General features: G+C 43.3%; 1 protein-coding gene across 1 annotated transcript in view; it reads right to left on the reverse strand.

The window, feature by feature from the left end:
* The window catches only part of AFF3 (ALF transcription elongation factor 3), a 337,267-nt gene that overhangs the window by 66,732 nt on the left and 243,491 nt on the right, over positions 1-27,044 (reverse strand). Inside the window, exon 9 of the mRNA XM_052773584.1 lies at positions 20,361-20,401. Within this exon, the coding sequence (XP_052629544.1) occupies positions 20,361-20,401 (41 nt within the window). The remainder of the gene's footprint in view (positions 1-20,360; positions 20,402-27,044) is intronic.

Consider the following 27,044-nt stretch of genomic DNA (forward strand, 5'->3'; position numbering starts at 1 on the left):
GCTCACCATAAAGAACCATATAAAGAAAATTTGACTTCTACTCCTTGTCAGCATATATCACTCCCTATGCAGAGCAGCATTTAGATGGTCTGTTAGTTGAATCCAAGTGCTCTCTTTTATATGTTTCAAGAAATGACAAATGCTTGGAAAAAATGCATAGTTGTTCTACAGAAGACATTAGGCAGACTCAGGAATGGCAAGCAGAAGAGCTAATAAAGCCCAGAATTGTAGCAGAGAGGATGTTAAAAGCTAATTAGTTTGAGATTATTTGAAGACTTGTAAAAGGTTCTTCTGTTCTCCTTTCTGATGTAAGTACAGCCTGTTTTCCAGCAACATGCAAAACTATTTTAATACATTTTTAGAAAGAGTTGCCCAGGATATGCTGTTTACCTATTATTGACACACTAGCTCAAAATAAACCAATTTTCAGCTGTTGAATATTTGCCTGTGGTGCAGCCTTAGGTTTTCAGTGGTCTGGGCCACTGGGAAAAAAACTTCTCCCATCCTGACCAGGCTCAGATTCTTGACGCCTTATTTTGGCTTAGTAGCATCGCACTTTACAGCTTGGATTGGAGTACCCAGCAGTGCTCCTGAAGAGCAAGAATGGTCTGTCTAGTGAGGGTATCAGGATCTGACCCACTGTAACCCAGCAACACAGTGTACAGATACTTGATGAAGGTTTTTAAAAGAGAGAGCAGCCCCTACTAGTAACCTTTGCTGTGCCTTCCTCAGGTGTAACGTGGCCTATGAAAAACAATGAATAAGTATGATAAGCACAAATATATAAATCTATGTTAAGAAAGAGTTATATAAATTGCCCTTTACAATTCAAAGGAAAAATCAAATGTGAATTGCATCCTTTTGTTAGATGTCATCCATGGAAAGCAAACTTGAGATTTGTTCATGCACACACAGATGATAAGGGGAGGCAGAAATAAATTACAAAGTAAATATAATTTTATATATAATTTTATTTGCTTTATTAATCTAGAATGTGGTACAAATGTGTCTGGCCTCGCTGGCTCCCCAGCTGCACCCTCCTGCAGGATGTTATCAATCCTTTATTTCTGTGAAATGTGCTACCAACTAGTAGGAAAGCACTAGAACTGTATATCATTTTAATAAAAAAAAATTGGTCTTACACCATGCTGTGTCCTGATGTAGTTAAACTTATATCTTCCAATATACCTTTCAATCCATATCTCATATGTTTTGCTGTTCATTAACTGCCATGCATCTTTTTAGTTTTTTTATGAATTTACAGCATTACTAAGGCATACCTAGGTGCCTTTGCCCATTCTTCAATGTATCTTTTGTTCTAGCTGCCTCTCCCAGGGAGGCAGAAAGGAAATGAACACATGACAGTGGGGAAAGGGCATGGGAACAGGGAGAAATATTACTCATTGGTGCTGCTTCTCCCTCCCAGTGCCACAAGAAGCTGTTGCTGCCTTCTTCCTCTCTCTGCCTCCAGGTTAATAGTCCCTTTCTGGCACTCTGGTCTTACTGTAGTATCTCAAACACCTCTCTAACTGCCTGAGGTCCTGCATGGTCTAGGATGGGCTGCGTGAAGTGGTGGGTCTCTTCAGAGCATGAATTTACGTTTAGCAGTGTGATCCAGCAGGGAGACTGTTAAAGGTGTAGGAGTCAATATGTGCTGCTGTTAGGAGTTCAGTGCCCAGCTGTGAGGTTATACGTTCAATATTTCTTTAAAAGTGTATCAGGTCACCTGCCCGCAGCTGGGAAACAGCTGGGGGAAAGCGGAAGATTCTGCACAAGAGCTTTGCAGAGAAGGTGAGATGGACAGATAGATTTCCAGGAGAGTATTGTTTTCCATAGCCAGTGCAGCAAGAAAGTAACTCTTTGGGATTTTTCTACCACCCTGACATGACTCTCAACCCTGCTAGACAAGCCTCAGCTTGGGGAGAAAGATCAAGTGTTGGGTCTTTGCCATTAGCTTAAACACTAGGGGAAAGAGCTAGATGACTTTGTTGATAACTAGCTTGAAGACCCCAGCAGGCCTTCAGACAGTTTTATTAATCATAAAAGTCATTAAAAACAGCCAATTTCTCAGGGGCAAAGTAAAAACAAAACCTCAGAAGAATGAAGCAGGGCAGGCATCTTCCATTCCTGAGAGCACTCTGTTCACATTCTGTGCAGGGAACTGAAAGGGAATACTTAGGAGTGAAACTTCCAAGCGCTATAACCAAATGCTTTCTCAGGGAAGGGGCAAACACTTTCTTATGGACTTAGATTGCAACAAGGACAGATATTGATGGGCTTTGTGTACAGCTCAGAGGCACTGAACTTTCAGACAGTTGACTCTGATGCTTGCATGTCACATCCAGAATCAGCAAGATAGTTTTCCCCTTTGCCTTTGTGCTTGGCCTTTCCTCTTTCACTTTTTTGCTTTCCCCTTGCCTCTCCCTTTTCCCCTTACCTTTCCCTTTCTCCCTTGCATTACCTTGCCTTTTTTTAAAACAAAATGGATAGAGATAACATTTATTTGCCTCTATGCCACTGTCCAGTGCCTGTGCTCTATCTCAGCAGTCTTTAGCTGCCTTTGCCTTATGAACCTGTCAGGCCCCTAAAGATGTCTTGCATACCTTGGGGCTTCTCAAGCAGGGTATGAAGCCCACCCAAGAAGCGGGATAACTATGTGGGCACTGAATTGTTCCTGAGCTCCATTTGGCTGTGAGTGTCCCCTCGTGTGTTTAAAGCTCACTCAGATGGCTACATAAGTCATTGCCCCAACTTGACTGAAGTGTAGACTTGGCCTTGGGCACCAACTCTACAGCTGAAACCATGTGCCAGCTGCATATCACATGTTGGCAGCTTTACCCACTGCTCCATCCTTTTGCAGCCTACTCCATGCTTGTCAGAGTAAAATGGACTCTGGGGGTGTTATGTTATTGCTGCATTTGGTGTATTTTACAGTAGGTGGAAGGTGCAGCAGCAGCAGCTGCAGGCTGGAAAACTTTCTTCTCCTTCAAACATTTCTGGATCTGTTTCCGAATGTGGTCAGCAGTGTCTGAGGCAGCCCATCAGGTCATGCTTTATTTATTTAACTGTACCTTACAGCACCTCCCTCCTTCTATAAAACCTTGCTGTTAGGAGACTGCTTTACATTTTTTGGGGGAGTATCTCTCACGTGCAGTTGTCTAGCATCACTGCCCAGAGCAGCTGCTGACAATGCCAATGCTCCGAGAGCTGCAAAATCCTTCCTTTCTGAAATCAAGAGTAGAAAAGATCATCGTGAAATAATGGACTAATGTGGCCATTCTATCTATGCTGCTCATAAATTGCAGTTTGAACCTGGCAATTGCAGGGTAATTAAGAGGAGAGTAGCTTTCCTGCAGGAACATATATTTCCTATTCTGCCTGCCTGACACACTCCAGTTTAATTTTTCCTTTGTTCACTCAGCTCAGAGAACGGCAATTACTAAAGGTGATAGCCTAGTGGCAATTTTTGAATCATGAAGAGACTTAGCACAGAAATGAGGAAAAAAAAAAAAGGACAGATATCACTAGTAATTAAAATAATTTTGAATTAAAGGGACTATTTCAATAATTGCTTTTGTACTATAATCATCACTGCATAACCTATCCTTATGAATTACTAATACAGTGAAATAACACTACTGTGGAGAGTGAGCTTAAAAAGACAGCTTTCCTAAACAGGTAACCTCATCAGTGAGAGATAAGTAACATTTGGGCAGACGTTTTGGAAGGTAGGTGATGCCATGGCTCTGATCACTAACAGCCATGCGATTTTGAAGCCCTTCTTCCCCCTTTGGCCCTGTCAGAGAGGCACAGGAAACAGAGCAGGAATTCCCATCTCGGGTGGCCAGAAGAAGGTTTCACATTATTAAAACAGATGATTTCCTTCATCTAAGAGCCTCTGAGGAGCATAAATTACAAACAACATCAAAGCAAATGAAAAGTTTTAGAGCAGACTGTCAAAGAGACTGCTGGGCTTTCCTTGGTAGATTTCCATTTTTAAGGAGTCTCAGCAATTTACTTTCTTTCTCAAAACAATTCCATATGTCTGTGGATTATTTATGGTTGTTTTGATTTTTGTTGTCAAGGGTTTTAAAGAAACAATATTGCAATTATTTAACATGGGGAAATAAAGTTAGACAGGCAGCGCCTGCAGTAACAAATTACTGGGATGATCTCATGGACTAAAACTTTGTAGATTTGCTCTGTACTCTCCAGGGTTAGATAGCATGAGTCTAGATACAAAGAAAAGCAGAATAGCCAACTGGAAATAAGTATAAGTCTGATGCTGTACAAATAGGACAACTAATTATTCATGTTGCCATCACTGATTTTACAGGATGAAACACCGTGGCCAGGGTGGCACAAGAATAAGGGCTGTGAGATACGTTGGCCCAGATTTGAAGTAGACCTGAGAAAACTTTGTTTAATGATTATCGGAATTCATCTGACAAAAAGCGCAAAGGCCAGCTGTGGTCTTAGATTAAAAGTCATCAGGGCAAGCTGTGAATGGATTCATATTAGCTTCCTGACTTAGGGTAAAGAAGTGACTATTATTAGAAAAGGTGTGGAGAGACTGATGAGGTTATTAGCTAGTCCCGAGGAGGTGGCTCCTGCTGAGTGTGGGTTTTAAGTGCTTTCCCTGCAGAGGAAGGTTGTCATTAGTCGCTGGGACATGGACGGTGCAGGAGACTGGTGCGTCACACCTCAGCCTGTAGTTCCCGCCTGCAAGTCCACAGGTATATTCAGCAGCAATCTACAAACTAGATACCAGGCTGTATTGACCACATCCAGGAAACAAGGCTCCATCTATGCAGTGAAGTAAGGAGGAGAAAGTATGGGTCTGTGAGAAGAAGAAGCATTGCCACCTCTCTGGATCGCCAAGCAGGAGATGCCAGTTTTAAGCTCTGTCATTATGTTGGCCTAAGCTTCTGCTGTGTTGTGCTGGCAGCCAGCAACCATGTAAAATAAAGACCTTTAGGAAGAAAGCACAAGTCTGAACACTTTATTTTCCTTTAAGGGAAGGATCCCTTTTTATTTCACACGTGCATGAGCGCATAGTTGTTTGGCCAAAAAAAGAAAAAGGGAAAAAGGTCTATCTTAATAAGGGAAAAAGGTCTATATTAATTGTTTCCAAGCCTAGCAGCAAAGGCCAGATTCTTAAATCTGTCATTTACTGCTGGTGAATTATTCCAAAAGTTATTCATAGTTCTTACCTAGTAATTCTTCAGAAAGTATTTTCATAAATGTTGCATCAATAATTTAAAAGCTGCAACAGCATATGATTTTCAGAGTGACCTCTGATTTGAGTTTGATGGCCAGGACTGGATAAGAGCGGAAGACTAATCATACATGATAATCACGTGACATGAGAAGGAAATGCTAAACTGTGCATCGCTAATGAGTCTGCTCTGATGGGGGTACTTCCCTGGTCTGAACCATAACAGCACCAGTCCTCCATGCACCACTAGCAAAGACTCAAGAATATTGTCTTTGATTGTTTTACTCAATGTCTTGTGTTGACTTCAACATTTGTGAGGAGCTTGGTCAAAACATGAACTGGCTTCTCTTCAGTTTTTCCTGATGCAAAACTAACTGGATATAGTTCCGCCTCATGTCAAGCTTGTAATTTAAAGCTGTTTACCTTCAGCATTGAATGTGTGTGTTTGATAACTCAAAGCTCTGATTCATTGGTTCAGGTCTTGATTGTGACCTTGATTTGATGCCTGTGTTGTCCACTGTTAATTAGCTTGTTGTGGTTCTGCTAATATGGTGATGTTTTACATTTGTTTGCTTATTTTTAGTATACAGGGCTGGTTTATTCAGTCCAATTGTAACATGAGTCATGTCAACTAAAGATGTATGTAACTTAAATAAGATACTTCCCAGCCATGTGGCCCTGCAACTAAATAAATAACTACTCCCCACAAGATGGTATCAAGATTAAAACAAAGCTATTAAATGCTGTCTTAGCAATTAAACTAAAAAAACCCTCAAGGTTGCAATACTACCTTTAACAAGCTCTTTACCAGGTGCAAGACAAACCTAAGGCAATCGCTTCCTAACTAAGCAAGCCCTGTTTACATCTCAGCTTTGGAAACATATGTTGTTAATTTTAGAATTGCGGTTGCCATGTGAGCTGAGTGTCACTTATAAAAAAAAAGAAAAGTGCGACTTTTGGGGGTAATTATTTTTTTCAGCACAGGTGCAGAAAGTGCATTTGAACGCCCTAAACATTCACACAAGCTAAGCTTTGACTCAATCAAACTGCAGCCTATCACAACCTGAAAACAGTATCATAAAATCTATTCTTTCAGGCATGGTATGGCCTTAATAAAAAGTAGTGTAGAATTTCTTAACTTAACAGAGGCTCGTCTTTTCTCCTTCCAGATTTTACCTTCCCTCCACGATCACCCTTTTTACACTGGCCAGACTACCCACATGTTTCACCACTTCATCCTTGCAGCTCTTGGATTAGCTGGAGAAGTGACTGGCAGGTCCATGCAGTTATGGAGTTTGCAGTTACCGGTCCTTTCAAGCTAACCTCCCAGTTCAACAGCTGAACACTGGTGCATGATAGCCCTGCGGAGCTCAACTCTAAAGCAGCCAAGGAGTGCGTTGTGACACTGTAGTATGTCTTCTCCATGTGGGGCAGTGGGAATTCATTTGCCATATGTTCCCTCATTTAACCAGAGAAGGTATTCATAGAGTTTGCTGTAATTTAATTTAAAAGGCTGATGTGGTAAATTACTGACATATGAACAATTCAAACCAGATCCCCAATTTACTGCTGCTCCATAGTGTTGCCAGACTTTTGGCCATAAAAACAACCCTAATAATTTGGGTAGGGCAACTCTGCAGTAATCACCTGCTGTAACCAACCTGGGAGACCTTACGTAGGCAGAGGAGGACAGCAATGTAGAGTGGCCAATGACAGAAATTTGTCATGGCTCTTGTAATACTAATAAATGGTTAATGCTAGGTTTTGACCAAATGGAAGAAAAGAATAAAATACATTTCTTAGAAAATAATGTGGTGTTGGCTCAGATTAGCTAACTACATTGAATGCTAAGGCATTTGTCTGCTTTAACAGTGCCCTTTGTCTGCACGCATAAAGAATATGCATGTGGATAATGCAAGGCTCCAGGAGGGGGGCAGATATGCTTGCAACACGAGGGAGAAATTCTGGGATAATCAGGTGTCAACTGGTGCTTTTCACTAGCATTAAATCCCTTATAATTATTTAGGAAAATACATACATTTTTACACAATACTCAGAAAATATCAGCAGTCTGAGGTTAAAATTTGGTGGCAGCTGACAAGCTGATAACATGCTAATGCAGAAAATGGTATAAAAAGAGAAGTTGAACCAGAGGTCACAGTACATCTCTGTATCAATTAGAGAGTGATAATCTCAGAGGAGTGTTTAGGTTTTGCTGCCTTCTCAAACTGTTCTCTGGGTTTGCACAATCGACTTTGCAGTTGTTGCTTTCCTTTTCAGCTTTAACAGAGAGAGGTGCTGTGCTGTGAATCCCTCCAGCAGGAAAAGGAGGAGGAAAGCTGAGGGCAATCTGACAACTGGAGCCCCAAGTTAGGTTCTTCTGAGAGCTCCACCTTTCAACATCCCTGTTTCAAAAACGTAGGCTACAGTTTTCACGTCGGAAGCCCAGCACTCTTCTTTTCTCTACACTGTACCTCTTCCCACAAGTCCGGGGAGGTGTTTGCATGAGGGGGGTTTGCACCAAAAAGTTTGAAACTGGAAAAATGAGTGTGCTTGTTATTAGGTTCAGCAGACTGGGAATCTGCCAGGTTTTTACAAAACTGCTCATTTTCTGAGTCTTAGCTCTTTTAGCTATTTTTTTTTATTGAGCAGAGGACAAGCTCTATCTTATTGAAAACAATAGAGTGAGAAGTTGGAAATTGCCAGGAAGCCTGGGAAAGACCGACACTCATCTGAGATTTCATTCCATGTTTTCCTGTTGACCTCACAGGCTCTCAACACAAGAGCTCTGAGTACATTAAAGAAAGGCCACAGTCTCATTTGGTCCTGTGAACATTGGCAATATGTTATGGGGACAATATACAAGCTTGAAAGGGAAAAACCGCAGCAATGTCCCCATGCCCTGGAGGTTTTGTCTGGTGCAATGCTGTTTAACCAGAGCACTGTGAGGTTTTAAATGGCCATATGAGATTTATAGTAGGTCATGACCAGATCTCTTTTCAGGGCAAAGTTTGAAAAGTCCATTTGTCTCAAAATTTAAAAAAAGAGTCTGGTAATTCTCCAAGGTTTTTCCTCTTCCTTCAGGCAACTATTTTTGTCTGGCCAGAGTTCCTAAACCCTCCCCAAGAGCCCTTTTAATGTGGGAAATATTGTCCTGGTGTCTGCTACCAAAGGAATAATACTGAAGATACAAATATTTACAAACCCACTCTAACTCCACATGGTCAGTACCAAGCTTATTAAACTTTAGAAAAAGGGACATCATGACCTTAAAAGAAGTGACTTCAGGAAATCAGTATTTGAGGGTATTATTAGCAGGGAAGAGTGATGGTTATTGCAGGGAACTGAATGGAGAAGACTCAAGGTGCAGATAGAAGTCCCCCATGTCCAGCTGATGGCGTGGCCGCCTTATCGCAGGACTGGCACCCTTGGCTGGCTGGGTGGCACTGCCGTCCCCGTACGCTGGTGTCCGTGGGGCTGCAAACCGAGACCGTGGGCTGGCCCCCCGCCACGGCTGTTTCTCCTGTGCAGCAGGAAGAGAGGCTGTCCTCCCCCAGTGATGGGGGCCGAGTCAACCTTTCAGCAGCAGATGGAGCTTGGGTAGCCTCCGCCAGGCTTCACTCATGACACTGCAAGCCAGTCGGGCTTGCGTCCCGCTGTGTGGCCCTGAGATTGGGGGCAGCTGGAGGAGACTGGTGGGAGATGGGGGTCCCGGGGAGGGCTCCAGGCACCCCAGTGGGGTCAGGGTGGTTTTGAAGAATGGGGAAAGGGGAGATTGGGCGAGCAAGACAGCAAAGCTCCATGAGGTGCAGCCAGAGAGCCAGCAAGAGAGGCTCTGGGACAAGGTCCCCCGGGAAACTTGGAGAGCCAAAATCGTGGATATCTGGGGCCGACTGGGGAGAGATGCCTGTGATAGAGGCCCTGTGTCTGGTTTTCCTCTTTTCTCTCTAAAGGGGCTGTAGGAAGGAAGAAAAGGTAGATAGCAATGGCAAGCGAAGTCCTGTAAAGCAGCTGGGAGCCAGGCTCTAGCTGCCCCCTCGCCATCACCTGCCGGGGTATGAAACAACACAGACCTCCCGGGTACGCGTGACGCCAGGGCCAGAGCAGATCCTCGCAAAAGCATATTAAAGTGTCTTAAAAGATCATTGCAAAGCAAGAAATTTACTTGGCAGGTCTCTATGACTTTTCTGGGGTGATTTTTATCTGTTGTGTAAATCAGAATCATGGGATTCTTTAACCCTGCTCCCCTGTTTTTTTATTTGACAAAGTGTTTGTTCATTTAGAGCAGTTATGCTTGATTGTGCCAGTAAATAATAAGTGAGAGCTATTTGTGAATTATTTGGCTGCTAGATTTCCACAGAGAAGGGCCTATTCTCTTCTGTGTGAATGCATGTGTGAGAGGCAGTCCCTCAGCATGAAGAAAAGTTTTGCGCCTGAGTCAAGAATGAAAAAAACTTTTAAAATCTTTATAGCAATCTAATACAGAAGATACACTGGTATGCAAAGTAAATTCCATTAGCTATAAAATACCTGCCTTTAAAATAAATAATTTTCTTTTTTTGCTAAAATGCCAGAAGATTGCAGACTATATTAAAGATAGCATGTGTCACATTTAAATCATACCCCATGGAAAAATATCTAATTTAATTTAAGTAATTTCTATTTATTTCTGCCTTTCAAAATGATATCATTTTCAGGTTATAAAAACGTAATGTCTGAACTTAGACTCTTTACACCTAGTTTCAAGCCAGACCTAATTTTACATCTAAGTTAAAAGCACATGAGAGCACACAGTCATAATATGATCTGGCCCCTGTCTGACTGCAAAAAGGGCAGCCTGCTATAAATAGAGGCCTTGAGAGAAGGAAGGTCTTCCATTCTGAGGAGGATTTTGAAATTTCATGCCATTCCAGTTTGGAACAAAGCTCTCCAATTCTGAATTTTCCCATGAAACAGAACCCCAAAGGAAAGCAATAATAATGAAAAATAAAACAGAAAGTGTTTGTTCTGATAATTTGTAAAGAAAATGTCACTAGATAGACCTCCTGGAAATGCTAACTGAGCAAAAAAACTTGCAACTTTGGAAAATGAGCCATTTGGGATTTGGGGGTCTTGGTTTGCATCAAAAAAGCTCCAATGGTTCAAAAGCCCGAATACCTTCCCTGCAGCCCTACTCATCAGGTTGCCAGTGAGGGTGTTGGGGGAGCTGGTAGATGGTCAGGCTGAGTTGAAGTGGAACCATAAGTGAACCCTGATGTCAGAACCGCACGCTGAGTGTGTTCCTTTAAAATAATTCACTTGTGCAACCTTTGGAAGTACAAATAAGTAGTGATGTGATTTTTAAAAGCTGGAAATATTTCCAAAGTGCTGAGGTCAAATCTTCATTGGGTGAAAACTGGGATAACACTACTGAAATCAGTGAAGCTATTTCATTTTGTACCTGTGAAAATCTGGTCACTGAAGTTTAAAACAGCGTTCAAAGTCTACAGTCAGTGTAAAATAAGAATCATTGCTAGTGTGCACCGATCAGAGCCATTGATGAACCACAAAGAGAATTACTGTGGGACTCAAAATGTTAAAAACAATTATATGATTTAAGCTTTCATTTCATGCAGAAAAAAAACTCTCAATCAAACTAAACCAGAAACTTGTCATTTTTCTATTTACTTTTCACATTTACCATGAAAAAATGCTCCCTGCTGCCACAAACTACTTGGGTAAACCAAAAGGTTTGCATGCAAAGCCCATTTGTCAGCATTGGCTGAAAAGTGTATAAACATACCTCCTTCTCCTGATGTCTGCATGAAAGACTTTTCACATGCGTGGAAAAAATATTCCTCTTTAACCAGCTCAAGCCCTACAGCTAGGTATGATATTCCTTGCTCGCCAAAAACTCCCAACTATTTTAATTTGGCTTCTGGGTATATCAGGAATGTGGGGTCAAGTCCCTACTTTGGAAACTCTGCAGGGCATAGAAATTCTCTGAATGTGGCCTTGCTTCAGTACCTAGATTTCAATGCACTGCACAGAAGGAAAGGAGGTTTTGTTTGTTTGTTTTTGTTTCTTTTGGTTTGTTTTTGGTTTTGTTTTTATAGGAGGAAGGAAAGAAACAATTTCTTTGATGGGATGAGACTTTTTCAACCCCTAGGATCTCCAGGATTATGGGAGTAAGACTGATAGGGGTCTGTAATAGGGCTGTGGAAGAGTATCCACTTCACAGACTTTTCAATAGGAATTTGGTTACAAGTACAGATGGTGGTCCTCAAGAGACTTAGATGGTATTTTTTTGGCCCAAAATCATGGGTAGTCATGAGATGGCCTGCATATATCACCCAGCATGCACTGATTCCTTCTGATAAGGGAAGAAGATGAAAGCATTGCCAAAGGAATGAGAGTCTGGGAGGAGACAAAAATAGTTTTGTCAATCTGATCCTTTTCTCAGAAAGTTCTGGATGTAAGTCTTTCCCAAGGCTTTCTTAGCCAAGGACTTCTGTAGAGGTACTACCAAACACGCCTGAAACATTTCAGCTGCGATATTTTTCAAGGTAAAGCACTTGTATGAGATTTGGTGGATCACATGGAGCTATAGGGCCCTACTGGACCGCTGCTGTACCTTCACACCAGCATATGTGAAATAGCTAAGTGGGAAACCGCTCTTCCGTCCTAAGAGCTCTGTCAGATTTCACAAATGTTCCAGTTTTTCTCTGGGAGGAAACCCAGGCTATTCAAAGATCACACTTATATTTTCTTTCACTGAAATGCAAGAAACCTAGAACAGTGTGAACCCTTCCTCAATGGCAGAATAAATCCAACTCTTCTCCAAGAGGAGAGGAAAGGATAAAAGTTTTCCTGCAACCTACATCAAAATTGAGGCTGTCATGAAAAAAAAGGAGGAGACATCTGGGTGGGACTGCATGGGGAAGCAAAGTATCTCAGATCATGACAATGTGATCTCCTTGCAGGAGCATCTGAGGTCTGATCCAGCCACACATTAATCCCCATGGGGAAATCACAGGGCACCTCTTTCTTTGTACATACCTGGGTTTTTGTCTGCAGAGAAACTGGCCACAGTTCTGCTTCTGTGTAGTGTCCTCTACACAGCCCAAAGAGCAAAGGGCCAGCCAAGGTACAGACCATGAGTTGTCCCCACTGGGGCCTCATGAAGACACAGTGCTGAGGAGTCCCTTGCCCACCCTGGGCACAAGCACAGCTCTTTCATGGGACTGGCCTCCTGCAGAACGTGCCTGATGTCCCCCGAGCAAACCAGGGCTCCCCTTTCCTTTTTGCCTTCGTTGTTGCCAGGGTCAGAATAAAACCAAGAGCAAGGAGAAAATGCTCTTAAAACTAAAATTAAAAAATACAGAGAGCAGTAGGCAGATAGCCTTTTGACAAAGGCAAACCCAGAAGTTCAGCTGGGATTTCTAAACCACCTTTGCAAGAAGGCAGAAAAAAGACTGGAGCGAGCATGTCATCCATGGAGCTGATGCCAGAAAACCCTGTTGTGCCTGGCTGATTACTGAGTGATTAAAGCTTGAAGGGGGGATCTCCTTCCATCTGCTGCATGGACTACTGCCTCACTGAAAGGGAACTGAAATTTCTCCTTTGCTTTGCTGCACCTGCTCTGGAGACTCCCTGAGCTACAGCTAGGACACGATTCACGAACACCCAAGGGTCAAAAGTCCCAAGCTAATGTCATGTAACTGGACCAGGCTGAGGTGCTGTTGGTTGCTATGAATTTTCAGCTTTTCTTAAAATAAGGTGGTAATGAAAGTGTGGTGATTTGTGGGAACAGCGTGGTCCCTGGTTTCCTACTATTGGTGCTGGGTAAACCTGAGCTCTCTTTTGTCAGACTGCCAGGAAATAGATACAAATGTATTTATAAGATTTCACTTTTGCAGCATAGCACTAAAAATAGCACAATCATTCATAGTATAGGTTTCTCTATTCTCTTATCCCACTGCTGAAGTAAGAAAGGCATAATGTTATCAACTAACTGTCCTCCTACCTCTTACAATAAAGCAAGTTTTAGCTACTGGAGTTACTATCAAGGTTAAAATCCCCTTTGTTTTACAACATGTTCATTGCCTAGGGGGACTGTCATTGCCCAAAGGGAGCATAATGTTCAAGTCTCGTTGAAATATCATAAGTAATATCAATAATAAGGAAAACAGAATTCATTAACAAATTCACTGCCCATAGCTATGTACTCATGATATACGGGAGTGGTGTTCAGAGCATCAATTCAACAATACTTTAAGTCAGTGCTCCTTTGACCCACGCTGATGAAGATAGACAGACAGGTTAGACAAGATTATGCCTCCAAGGGTCATAAAAATGTAGAAGTTTCCCAACTGCAAACTGATTTTTCAAAGACAATTACCTGCACAATTTAACTGGATGGCCGTTTATGCCTTCCAGGTTTCATATTGTTAATGTTTGTTTCCTCTTGGATTTTTGCTGTTTCTCTTACTCTCACTCTTTTTTTTTTTTTTTTGCCTCAGATACACACATTAAAAAACCACTCTCACACTTCTTGTCCTATGTGATTTATTCCCAAGAAATTAAATTACATTTTTATAAGCCTGTGTTACCACAAATGATAGCTGAAGATTTGCTGAAAAAATTAATTCCTGATCTGTTGCCGTGAAGCGTCCTCGCTAGCACTGTACTGACTCTGTCTTTCAAAACCAGATGGAAGCAGTCCAACGGTATGATTAACTTCTTAGTCCCTGCAATTTCCTATTGCTCTACTTGCCCTAGATTTCAGGATTGACCTCCTGCTTCACTGCAAAATGCACAGTTGCTCAGTTTGATAAATCACATGAATACTTTTTTGATCACAGTTATCTACTATTTACTACATACCCAGTGAGGTTAATCATATGCTGAGGCACTTCATATGCTGCACACATATACACTCTTCTTCCCAATAGCACTTTGCATATTCTTCATGCTGCCAGCCAGCCATGGGACCTGTTTTCTCCTTACTAATATATGAAAGACCACAGACCTGCACCTTGTCTCTTTTCCCCTCCACGTTAATTCTGTAATTATCCACACCCTAATTCTTAAAAGACCTAGCAAGCCAAAGAAAATACATGAGAAATTACTAGTCAGACCTTTCTTTTAGCAGATAGATATTTTTCAAAATGCAAATGTTTCTGGGAACTAGAACCGATCGTCTCCCCCCGGATACCTTCAGGGAGCCATTGAGAATGCATGGGGTTGCCCATAGGGAGGTGGGAAATGTTTGGCTGTCATGATAGCAAAACACTATCACTTCCTTGAAGAAAAAATACATCTTAATTTTTCTTTTTTCATTCTCTAAAAACCAAAGGAATTTCAGTATTTAGTATCGATAGCTAGAGCTCAAAATTGTTACAATTCCCTTGGACAGCTCTGGTCCACCTTCTCACGCAGCATCACAATACATCCAAATCACGTCTCCAGTGCTATGGTAGAACAATTCTAAAAAAACACCAGCAACAGTCAAGGTATGGGAAAACATCCAACAGTGAACAGACGAGTGCTACAGATTCTCGCTCACAAGATAAATAAAGGGAAATGGAGTCCCAGTTTTACAGAGATATCTATTTCTTTTCACTCCAAGCCTTCTACACAGGCTCTTCTTTTAAAGACCCTTTTCACTAATTCACAAGTCTCCAATACTGGAAATGGTATCCTATATACAATATGTATCATTACTCTTCCTCCTTCAAGTTCTGTAACCAGGAGGGCTGAGAAACTCTAGACCATTTCTAGCAGCAGTTGCCCTTTGCTACCCTGAACCATGTGGGAGGGCTGCAACTGTGAGACACCAGTGTTTGCAAACCGCCAAGCTTTCATGTAAGGCATAGATGATAAATCCATATCCTGTCAGAGGTATTCTCTTTTTCCTCTCAAAGATAATCCAGAAAGTTTAAGCAACGTGCTAACGCTGTAAGACCTGTGTGTTTGTTTCTGTGGCAGGGAACACCGTGCGTGTACACTCTTCTCCGGCCAACCTTTGACTCCTGTGGAGCCCGTGATCTCAGTTCCGTCATGCTCTGCTGGGACCCAGATCAGGTGTCCTGAGCCAAGGCTTCCCCTCGGCTGTCACTGATTACACAGACCTGTCACATGAAGCCTTTCTGGCCAGCCAGCTAGCTGAGTCACTCCGCTGATAAGCTGACCACGTAGCTTCTCATGTGGAGGACTCTCACGGTGTGAAAGGCGATGTTATCGAAAAACTCACTCCAACACAAACATAAGTATGTGAGTGACACAAAGCACATGAGTATTTTTGCTAGCTGCCACTGGACTATTTACTTACTTTAGGGTATCACAAATTTAACTGCTTCGCTTAATCACAGCTCAAGCAGATACTTGAGAACAAGAAATCTTTGGCTCAGTCCACTGAAAGTTTTAAGGCTGCTTGGACAGCTGCCTTCCCTGCTTTAAGCGATGTATTAAAAGTCTAAATTGCCTCTTATTGTTGCCTTAATGCTTTACAGGCAGTCACTCCCCAGGCCTCCTAACCCAATGGTGTATCTCAATGTGGCTTTGTCTGAAGAAGAAAAGCCATGCTACAGATACCACTGGAATAATTGTTGATCCTGTGGCTGCTTACATGATCAGGGCAATGGACTAGATTGTCCCAGGTCAACCTTTTCCATTTGATTTTCCTTGCAGCTGAGCGCTAAATGTGTGCACACACCCACGAGAGGCAGTGCAGCAGTACTTCTGCTTGCAAACGTCTCTCTCCCTTCAGATGTGGGGCTCTGCTGCTTCACACGACCTGCTGCTCAGCTCCCCAAACTCTTCACTGGTCCAGAGGACAACAGGGAGTATTCGTTTGCCCTTCAGGATCTTAAGTGCAACTGGACAGACCCATTAGGGTAAACCAGCTCATGCCGACATTTCAATGTCCTAACCGTGACCAAACACGGACAGACAAGTGTCCTGGTTTCAGCTGGGATAGAGTTAATTGTCTTCCTAGTAGCTGGTACAGTGCTATGTTTTTGAGTTAGGTATGGGAATAATATTGATAACGCTGATGTTTTCAGTTGTTGCTAAGTAATGTTTAGGCTGAAGTCGAGGGTTTTTCAGCTTCTGATGCCCAGCCAGCGAGAAAGCTGGAGGGACACAAGAAGCTGGGAGGGGACACAGCCAGGACAGCTGACCCAAAGTGGCCAAAGGGGTATTCCATACCATGTGATGTCACATCTAGTATATAAACTGGGGGGAGTGGGGGGCAGGGGGATCGCCGCTCGGGGACTAACTGGGTGTCGATCGGCGGGTGGTGAGCAATTGCACTGTGCATCATCTGGACATTCCAATCCTTTTATTATTACTGTTTTATTTTATTAGTGTTATCATTATCATTATTAGTTTCTTCTCTTCTGTTGTATTAAACCTTTCTTATCTCAACCCATGAGTTTTACTTCTTTTCCTGATTTTCTCCCCCATCCCACTGGGTGGGGAGGGGCAGTGAGTGAGCAGCTGCCTGGTACTTAGTTGCTGGCTGGGGTTAAACCATGACAACAAGGCATGGTTACATGGAAATGCAAAGTACTATCCCTTCTGCCTGACAGGAAGGCAGACCGAAGCTCAGACAGGCTGTGTAACTCACCAACCATCATGAACAGGGCTTGTCGACACTGTCACATGGATGCTAGTGGTGTTGTCTATCAACCGCCCAAGGTGGTAAATCAAAAAGGTTTATCATAGCCTGTACTTAAAAGTTCAGGTCTGGATGACACATATATATTAATCAGGTGCTGAGTGTAAGCTAGTGATTGGACTCTTTATAGGACTTATCAGCTGGGATGGGAAGGCTTGCCAGCACGGCATATGGCTGCTGGGCTGAGCGGGTTCAGCTCTCCCTCTGCCCTACACGCCTGCGCTGAGGTTCGCACGAGCAGGTTCTGCCTGCGTCCTCCAGCATAAGTACACGGAAAGGATAACAGACCGCAACTGTGAATTAAGCGTGCCTCCTAAGTGCCACCCAAGCACCGTGGTGAATGAGCTATCTTTCCCCTATTACAACAAGAGAGGAAATTCAGCGGTGGTACAACGCTTTCCTCTAAGTGTTCAAAACCCTTCAGCAGACCCACTTGGCCTACACTACAGCACTACAGAGAAATAAAAGCAGCTAGGGGACTAAAAGTGCCCTAGGACCACTGTAAATCTTTACTTCATGGAAAATCTTATCTTGCGCATGAATATGAGCTGCGAGTAAATTTAATGTGTGGATTAAGTATTGTGCGGTCTCCCTCATGGTGGGCTTTTCAGCCTAAAAAGAACAAAAGAATAATAATGAGTGTTGTGTTTGGGTATGATTACAAACAGCTGTAATTTACAGCTGGACATTCTCCATTGCAAATGTATCCAGCAAGCAAGTGCTTCTGGGTTAGTGGAACAGACTGCAAAAAATTAGCTTTTAACTTCAGCCTTAAGGTCAGAGTTCTGGGACCATGGGAGTCAATAATAAAATCTATTTAGCTCAGCGGGATTAAGCAGGTTTAAGACCTGGCTTAATCACACTGCTTACTGTTAAATAACAACAGAACACACTGAATATTTTAGTTATATTTTTCTTCATTTGAAAGCTATTCAGGCAGTGGATATGAGAGTCAGACAATTGAAGATATGCTAGCACTATACGGTTAAGGTATATGAGTTAAGTTCTTGCTCTTCTCTGTCCCAGAAACTGAGCAATCTGTATAGTTAGATCACTTTACTGAAGAGCACAATAAAATTAAAACCAAGCTGTGCTGTATAAACACTGAGGGTTTTTCATGAGAGAATGAAAAGCTAATGGGGCCAGTGCATCTTTCCTGACAAAATAGTTGGTGCATGTGCAGAGCAACCTGTCTTCTGGAAGCAGAAAAGCTGTTTCAGTCAAGCTTCTGGGTCACTAATCTTTGTGTTTGCACATAAATCTGCTGGGGGTTACTGTGTCATTCTGAAAACAAGACTGAGTGCAATACACTAAAGAAATCAATGGCTACAGGTTTAAAAACTCTCTGGTTCCCCCCCCCCCCCCGCCCCTTTCAGTTTAGCTAACTGTTACCTATTTAACAGAAAGTGAAAGCAAAAACTGCAACAAGAACTGCTGGAGAATGTTTTTCAAAAAAAATAATGGGCAAAATTACTAAGAGCTTTATTTAAGCTGCCATCTCCCTTGGTGCTGGGAAGTGCTCGTGTGTGACCAGGAGCTCTTAGTTGCTACTGGGACACAAGTAATGAGCAGCAATATCACAGGCATCCTCACTTTAGCCAAGACTAGACAGAAACTGCCATCGCAGTGTGGGTTTTTGGCCCCCTGCCCTCCTGTTCACTTGCTGCACTGAGGTTACAGGCAGCAGAGAGCCCCCCCCCGGGTGCACCCATGGCCTTCCCAGCACCCCCTCCAGAAGGAGGGGAGGAGGGTGCTCCGGCAGCCGAATGTTTGCAGAGCAGGTGGGAAAGCTGTAATCTCCAGGCATGCTTTTAGGGGCAGAGAGGGGAATATCTGATCATAAATACTAAATCCGAGGTGTGACGGGCAACATTTAAGCCCTTTTGCCCTGAGGATGAGGGCAGCCTGCGCCCAGCTTCCTCACCACCCCCGATGAGGTAGGGACCATCTATCCATCACTGCCACTTTTCTTTCTAGGGGAGACAGAAAGCACACTGCAGGGTTTGGGGCTTATTAACTACCTCCAGGGGCACTCCTGCAGGAATGTTCCTCATTCAGCCCAGGGGAAGGATGCTGAGAACCCCCCCCCCCCCATGTTTCCTTTGGTCACGGTATTGTCCCCCCAAGTGCAAAAGCTGCTTTGCGTCGGGGCGAGCTTGCACACCTCCAGAGAGAGGGGCATAATGCTGAGTCCGACTCCTCTTTCTTTTTGCATTTGTCCCAGTTACAGCGAATACTTGTGTGCCCTACAACCGCATCAGTGATTTCACCCGCATCCCATACATTTCACTCAGGGAATTTTTTTCCTTAAGGGGGTGAAAAAAAATTCTAAACAAAATGGTGTTTGGAAACTTGGGGGGGGGGGGGGGAAGGTCGATAATTTTGGCGGTCTTAGCCCCTGAGCAGAGAGAAATGTTATTCATCCATGCACAACATATAATTCAGCCTAAGTGACAGGCTCTGCTCTGGAGAAATCCTGGCCTGAGCTGGCTTCCAGAGTCAATTACTGCTTATTCCCAGGGAGGCGGGGGGCGGGGGGCCAGACGGAGCAGAGGGGGCTGCCAACAAGGCATGGGGAAATTTACTCTGTGTCAGCCTGCATGACACAGTACCTCATTTGTGGATAAATGTAAATCTGCTAGTTCTTTTTCACAGGCACTAAAATGTACAGTCTCTCCTCCCCCTTCCCTCCCCCTGTTCCCAAAACTGGAAAAGAAATCAGGACCATCTTAGAAAGCTACCTTATATTTCAATCAATCCTCTTTCATAAAAGTCATTTAAGGTAAATACCTGTGCAGACCTACAGCCCAACTATAACATTTACTATGGCCCAAATCCTGAATTCCTCACTCGGGCAAGTTTCCCATTGAAGTTAATGGATTTTTACTTGAAAAAGGGCTGAGTAAAACCTGAACACTGTCTAAGGATTTGGTCCCCTGCTTATCTGCCTGAAGCACTGCTGCAGTTCCAGAAGTAGTGAAAAAATGAATTAAATTCCTCCAAAATACCAATCCCTCAAAACTTAAGGGGTAAAAAAGGGCATTGTTTTTGTGCATAAAACGTACAGAGAATCTCATCAAAAGAAGAGTAATTCCCAGGGAAAAGATTTGGAAAAAGTCAGAAGAGAACATCTCGGAATAAATGAAGTACTTATTGCTGAAAAACGAGCTCAGATATATCTCAGCAAACTCTAAAGCTCAGACTTTACTGCATCATTCATGCCTTCTCCAGTAAGTTTCTTATCTCTCGTTTGGTATCACAACAACGGATTCTGCATACTCTGTATGAAATACAACAAGACTGTGATTTTTGCAGTAATAAACTCTACACATGCATGACAAATCCAAGCATGCAAAATGTTTAACATCCCAGTTCACAGATACTTTGGGGACAAAATCCGATTATGAGTTATATGCCACAATAAATAGGGCTCAACGTTTCATAAAGCAATTTATAGTTCATAAAAATGACAAAATGTACCTGTCAGATAGAACGCGGAGAGCAGATCTCTGTGCTGCCTGCTGGAAGAAAGGGCAGAGATGTTTATTTTATATTCTGACTTGAAAATTACGAGCACAATCAACACTTTAAAAAATGCGTTACACACATTTTTGTCACGTGTCCAAAATGTTAAAGTACGAGCAAAGTAGCAGAGAGTCTATAGTCAAATGGACATTCCAGCCTAGTAAATGTAAGAACACTTTGTTAAGTATGCCATAAACCAGAAGATTGTCAAAGCACCGCACGGTATTTGAGGTCTGAACTACTCTAGATGATTTTTTCTGCGGGTCCCTGAAAACTCAGCAGGGCTCAGTTCTCTGCCTTCCCCTCTCCCCATTTCCACACTCCCACTCCCTCTCCTTTACCATTAGTCTCCTCCCATTCTTCCACAGAAACAAACATCACGTATTTGGTTCCTTTTGCGATGAAACCCGTAGCTATAAATATAAATTTTGCAAAGCTTGCCAGAGCTGCTGCAGACTTTTCATGAGCGCTGCCACGTTAATCTGCTGGCAACTTTTGACTACACAGTACAGGATTGACCTGTTGCTGGTTTGCTCCTCAGTTTTTGCCTAGTACAACACTTTGGATGGGGTGGGGAAGCATGGTGCTTGTTCTTGTGTTAACCAGCAGGTCTGGGAATAGAAATTGTAGCCTCTCAAGTTTAATAGGACTCCCAAGCCTATCCCTGAGCTAGTTTGCCACTTTATTATTATTATTCTTTCCCCTCCTTCAATCACTTCCAAGTGGTGTGATTCATGGCTTTGGCACAGTAACCAGCTGCTAGAGCAAAGATGAAATCCATAATGTTTTGAAAATCTACTTTAAAGCCTCCATTCTACTTGGAGCTGCCCAGTGCGTCCCCTTCCCAGCCGTACCTGTCCAGGCTGTGCCTCACCTGGCACAGAAGGGACACAAGGCTAAGCAGTACGGACAGTCAAGGGGCAGGGAATTAAACATCAATTTTCTCTTTGCAGTTACCAGTAAATATGTTTTGAAACCATTCTCCCTGGCTTCTCAGGCTGCTAGGGGCTGCATACCTATTCCTGAATAAGCTGCATGGCTTGCAGGTATCCCGCTCAGCACCAGAGAGCATGGAGGTAACCCTTCTGGCTAGTCAAAATGCTGCTGACAGGCTGCAAAGAAAAACTTGATAAAACCTGACTTGCAGTTGCAGTTATGGAGCATTTCACAGAAAGGTGTGAAAAGATCCCCTGAGCGGATCGCGGCAGATATGACAGGAGTGCAGAAACACTTTGGGAAGAGTTTCTACTTGATTTTGGAAGTAGGATTTCTGAACTTTCTGGAATAACTTGTGCCTCCCGGGTTCCCTGGGAAGAAGTAGTTTCCCGTGTATCACACACCAAATTGTCAGCAGACAAGGTGGCATGGCTCGCAGGAGGGTTTTTCTCCTCCAGTGCTGACTTTCTGCAGTGGGCAGAGAACCTATGGGAAGGGCGGGGAAAGTCTCAGCAGCTCAGTGAGTGTGCCCATGGCATGAACGTGCTGGTTTTAGTGTTAGGAAAATAATATGGACAGTCTTGATATTTTTTATTGTCTCCAGTACGTCATTCTATTTGCATGCCCTTTGGATACAGTGCCATCCAGGCCACTGGGTACGGGGCAGGCTTTAAGGGGAGCAGCTGCTCTCCAGTCCAGTGGGCTGGCACCATTTTTATTCTTTCCTCTGCAAGGGGCTCGTTATGACAATTTCATCCCACTTCTTGCACACAAACGCAGGAGAGACCCAACCCTTGGGTTTAAGAAGGTCTTACGGCTTAATCTCCTCTTTAATGCCCCAGGCCAACGCAAGTTCATCTCCCCCCATGCCTGATCACCCTCACTAGCAGGAAGGCATGTCCATTTTGAGTTTCAAGCTGCCCAGCTTCGATGCTGAGGCCTGTGCCCTGTTACGCCTTTGCCTGCAAAACTCAGGAGCCTCCTCTCACTATCAGAGCCCTTTTCCGTGGCCAAGTTGTGTGGACACCACTCAGGTCACTTCTCCTTCTCTCCCACCAGCAGCCAGGGCTGGTCTTTCCCTCAGAAGCAGCCACTACACGGCAGTGCTGTTCAAGCCACTTCTAAAGTTTCCCACCCTTGGCTCAGGTCACCACAAGTGCTCATGTGGTTGCGCAATTCAACAGGTTGGAAAACTGATCCAGCTGAAAAATAACACTTTTCCTTCTTCCCCCCCCCCCCTTTTTTTTTTCTTTTTCCCCAGGTTCTTTGTAACCTGGGTCCCTTTTCTGAGCTGCTTCCCCAGGGAGAGGGTGTCACATCGCAGGATGCGGTGTGAGAATGGGAACGGGACCGTGAGGGCAGCATGCAGCAGAGACCTTTGCTGCTAAGATAAGGGCATGTCCACCAGTGACATGTCACTTCCACCTGACGTGGCTCTCATTCCCTTCTGGGGAGCTGCAGAGCACTCCTGGAGCAGGGTAGCATGGTGGCTGCAGTAGCCAGAAGGCACTGAAGGAGACAGGCTGCTCTGTAGCCACAGGCATCATGGACCTTACAGAGACCTCAAGAAAGAACACATGGACTTTGGTGACACTAAAAGCCCATAACATGGGGATGTGGGGTACATATCACTCTTGTATTTCCCTAAAATCCCTAATTTTGAGAGAGGGAGAAGACCTCGATACTTTCTCTTCCAGTCTCGATGAAAGCTGCCTTCAAGAAGGAGCAGAAAAGGACTCTTGCCTTGACCTGTTTGGTGTGCTAACCCAGCCAGGCCATGTGGTGTCTGACTGCAGCCGCAAGCGCCAATCTTCAGTTTCCATCTTGGTACACCCAGTTGCTGACAGCTTTGAAAAGGTGATCCGTTCTGGGCAAGAAAGTGGGTTCAGATGACAGGCAGGGCAGCAGAGAGAAATGTACAAGTGCTTTTCAGTGAGATCATTCTACTTTTTCAATTAGCCTCTCATTTTAAGTCCTTTAATAAACGTCCTTCTTCACCAGGACGCAATGCAGATTGCATGGGGTACTTCGCTCTTTGCTTGGTGGTCGCACATTCTGTAAATAAGACTATTGATTTTTTTCTTACACTGTGAAAATACGACCGTGTTTGATTGCATATTTGTGTGACCCCCTAAATTGGTAATGGCCCCATTTCTAAATGATGGGGGAATAAGATCCAGTCACAAGTTTATTCTTCCTCCCTGGAGAAACAGATCTATTGCCTGCAATGAAAGGCAGTTAGCAGCTATCCGGCAATTTTAATTCGAGCCTATATTGCTCCCCTCTCCTGGAGAAAGTGAGCTGTTGTAATTAAAGGTAGTTAGCAGTTCCCTAGCAAGTATAAATACTTGCAGCCACTAATTACAGTCTGCTCTCTTGTTCCCCTGCTAGAGGACTGGGCTGCTCAACTTAGGGGGAAATATCTGCCCTTGCTTCTCGCTAACAGTTTTTTGTGACCCCATTCAAACTTATTCTTGGATCCCCAAGGAGGGTCATGACCCATAGTTTGAGAAACTCCCGGCTATGGAAACAGCTTTCTGTGATTTATTATGTTTCTAATATGCTGGTATTATATATGTAACAATGTAAGCAAAAGGGTGGTACTTAGTATCATATACTGCCTGCATGACTATTTTTTTAATAGCTTGATTTTGATTGTGCTATTTAATTTGCATTTGATTTTACATCGCTAACAACTTTACTGAGGCCAACTAGTCATCCATCAAGAAAGACGAGAATATGTTCTACAGTCTTTATTATTCCCGAAAGTGAGTATGCTGGTTATAGAAATTAGGGATAAGAAATAATTTTGAAGTTTGATATTGCTGATGGAATTTAAAGATCTCCAAGATTTACCATGAAAAAGTGCTTTATGGGAAGCTTAATATTCTCTTGGTAAGTGATTGAGCGTGTTCACCAGTAATGAGCATAATCTTGAATTTTCACTTCTTGGAATCAGTGGGGTTACTGCTGGAGGAAGGTTCTCCTTATGAACACGGACATTGGAGGCCAGCATACCACATAATAACTTTAATGCTGAGTAGGAAGCAGGGAAGGGAAAAAAAAAAAATCACTTAGGTGACTCAGGTACATGGGCTAGAGGAACCAGCCACAGTAAATGAGATGAATTACTCTGTTTCACTACATCAAGAGTTGCAAATTACACCATACCGGCTGGTTAGACTTCTTCGACCCCCATCTGAGTTGGTTACAGATACATTTAAGGCAGAGTTTCATTGATCTGCCTATAGTTCATTAATCATTCACGAAAGATTCTAGCTGTACCCCAAGACTACTGGGACAAAACAAGTTTTCAGCCAGCAGTAATCACGTTCAGGTTCTCAATCTCCAGAGATTGCATCTCCTTTCTCCATCCTTTATTGCAATGAGCTAGAGCTTGGGAACATAATCAGCAGATATTCAGGTTTCAGCGTGTGTTAAATGAGCTACCAAAATTACTTGAAGTGTCACAAGTTGCAATCTGTTGTTGAAGGGAAATCAAAGAGGAAATTAAATACTTTCATTGTAATTGGGACTGAGCAGTGAGCTAGTTCATTGTAATTGGGACTGAGCAGTGAGCAGAACGGGTTGAATACAGCTATTGAGCTGGAGATACGGGAGTGTTAGGAGTGGTCCCCAGAAATCCGCCCCCCCCTCCCCACCTTTTTTTTTCCTTTTCTTTTTTAAATCTGTTTGGAACAGAATTGCTTCATAAACTGCTGGGCTTGCAGGCATTTTTGGATAAGAAGCAAATGAGAACTACCAAACAATGTTCTGATGGGCTTGGAAGAGTGTCTTGGAGGCACTGCAGGCTGAGTGTGGCTGCATTTTCCTATGCCTCACCCACAGGACACTTTGGCAAATAAAAGCCAATAAATTGACCATTGGCAGATTCAGACATTTTGCTTTCCATTTTTCCTGTCCTGTGGATTAATCGCTGTTATCACGAGAGAGCTCAGTTACAGCAATTGTTGGGAGTTACACCAGTTATACCAGAGACTTCACTGAGATGGCGCAGGTGTACACAAGGTGAGAATTTGAACCATTTCTTTGGTGAAATGTATGTACTACCTGTGCATGAGTAAATTGCATTGCTTCCAGAGCATCTTCTTTGTCTTCCTTGGGTGGTAGGTGTTGCCCTGGAACTGTGCAGTGAACCATTTATGCCCTAAGTCAGCATCTCCTGTATTAGCAACCACCCAGACTGCTGGATGTCACCCTGTATTGGACTGCAGTTAGTGAGCTGTAGATGCACTTTCTGCAAGCCAGGGTTAAGGAAAGATGTCACTACTATATCCTGCCATTTGGGAACCAGACCAGAACAAATACTTTTATATCTGTCATCCTTCACGTTTCACTCTTCGTATGTCTTCCATGTTGATTCTGTTTTAATTTCCAAAGGTTTTGTTTGTTTTTAGCTTAAATGCAGTTTATTCCTAAACTAGTGAAGCCAGGAAGAAAACTTTGTGAAGGGCACAACCTGACTGCATCCCATAACTTGGGCCACAGGACTCTCCAGAGCTTTTTTTCTGCTTCAGATCTGGGAGCTGTTGTGGACCTAGAGCAAAACTTCTGGATAATCCTCTTATGGTGAACCCACCGCAGTCCAACCACAAACACAGTTTTTCACCTTCTGTGTTAAGATGTTAGTCCAACTCTGTTTATAGGCACATTCTTGTGCTAGACGTTATACCTTTGCCTGTGAGACAGAGCTGCCTTCCAGCCTCACAGCTCCTCTCCCTGTGCAGGTGTTTACAGACTGTGATCAAGCCAGCCACCAGCCCTGCTCCAGACAAACTCAGTTCATTGCGTCGATATCTTTCACTCCAAGGCATGTTTTCCAAACCTGTTAGGCATCCTTCTCCCTCATCTTGAAACTCTCTTCAGTTTTCAGTATTCTCCTTGAAAAGTGCAGAGCTGCACAGGGTTGCAATGATGCTCTCATCAGGGCTCAAAACAGAGGTAATGAAACCCTCTCGCACCTACAGACTTGCCCTGTTTAGATGCCTGTGAATGTTTTGTGGCCACAAGAAGTTGTCCGAGATGCTCAGGTCAGTCAATTTACCGTTAGTGATTCCTAATGTGCCTTCTCTCACTGCATTATTCTGTACTCCTCACTGTTCCTAGGGGCTTTGTTTGAGGATTGCTTTCCAGTGTGGATTTCTGAGGGATTTAAAATCACTTGTAATCTGCAGCTTGAGTGTTTCTCTGTAAATTTGCAATATAAATGTGTGAATGTGATTTTCACTGTCCAGTTGATATTTATTTAAGATTTACAGGCTGTAAGAATTAAAAGGGTCTCCCTTCCTTCCCCTTTTGGAGTTGGTTATCATCAGAATCACATCTTTTAAGAAACTACAAAACCCTTTTTGGATTTCATGATTTCTCCAGGCCTTTCAACACCTCAGTATTCATATTTCACCCTGGAGTTTCATTATTATATTTCTGGTGTACATTGTTCTTTCTCCTCTCCTTTGTCCATTAATCCTTATTAATCTTCAGGGGCAGCACAATCTAGTGACTTGAACATGGCACCTGGGAGTGAAAGACCCAAGCGCTAATCCTGGCTTTGCAGCTGACTTGCCATGTGGCTTCAAACAAGCCACATCTCAGTCTCAGTCTCCCTGTCAATTCTACAGAGATAATAATTCTTGCTTAGCTCTACCTAAATACCTCTCAGGGGCATTGTATTAAGTAGTTAAT

Source organism: Harpia harpyja, chromosome 22, assembly GCF_026419915.1.
Source record: "Harpia harpyja isolate bHarHar1 chromosome 22, bHarHar1 primary haplotype, whole genome shotgun sequence".
Classification (NCBI taxonomy): domain Eukaryota; kingdom Metazoa; phylum Chordata; class Aves; order Accipitriformes; family Accipitridae; genus Harpia; species Harpia harpyja.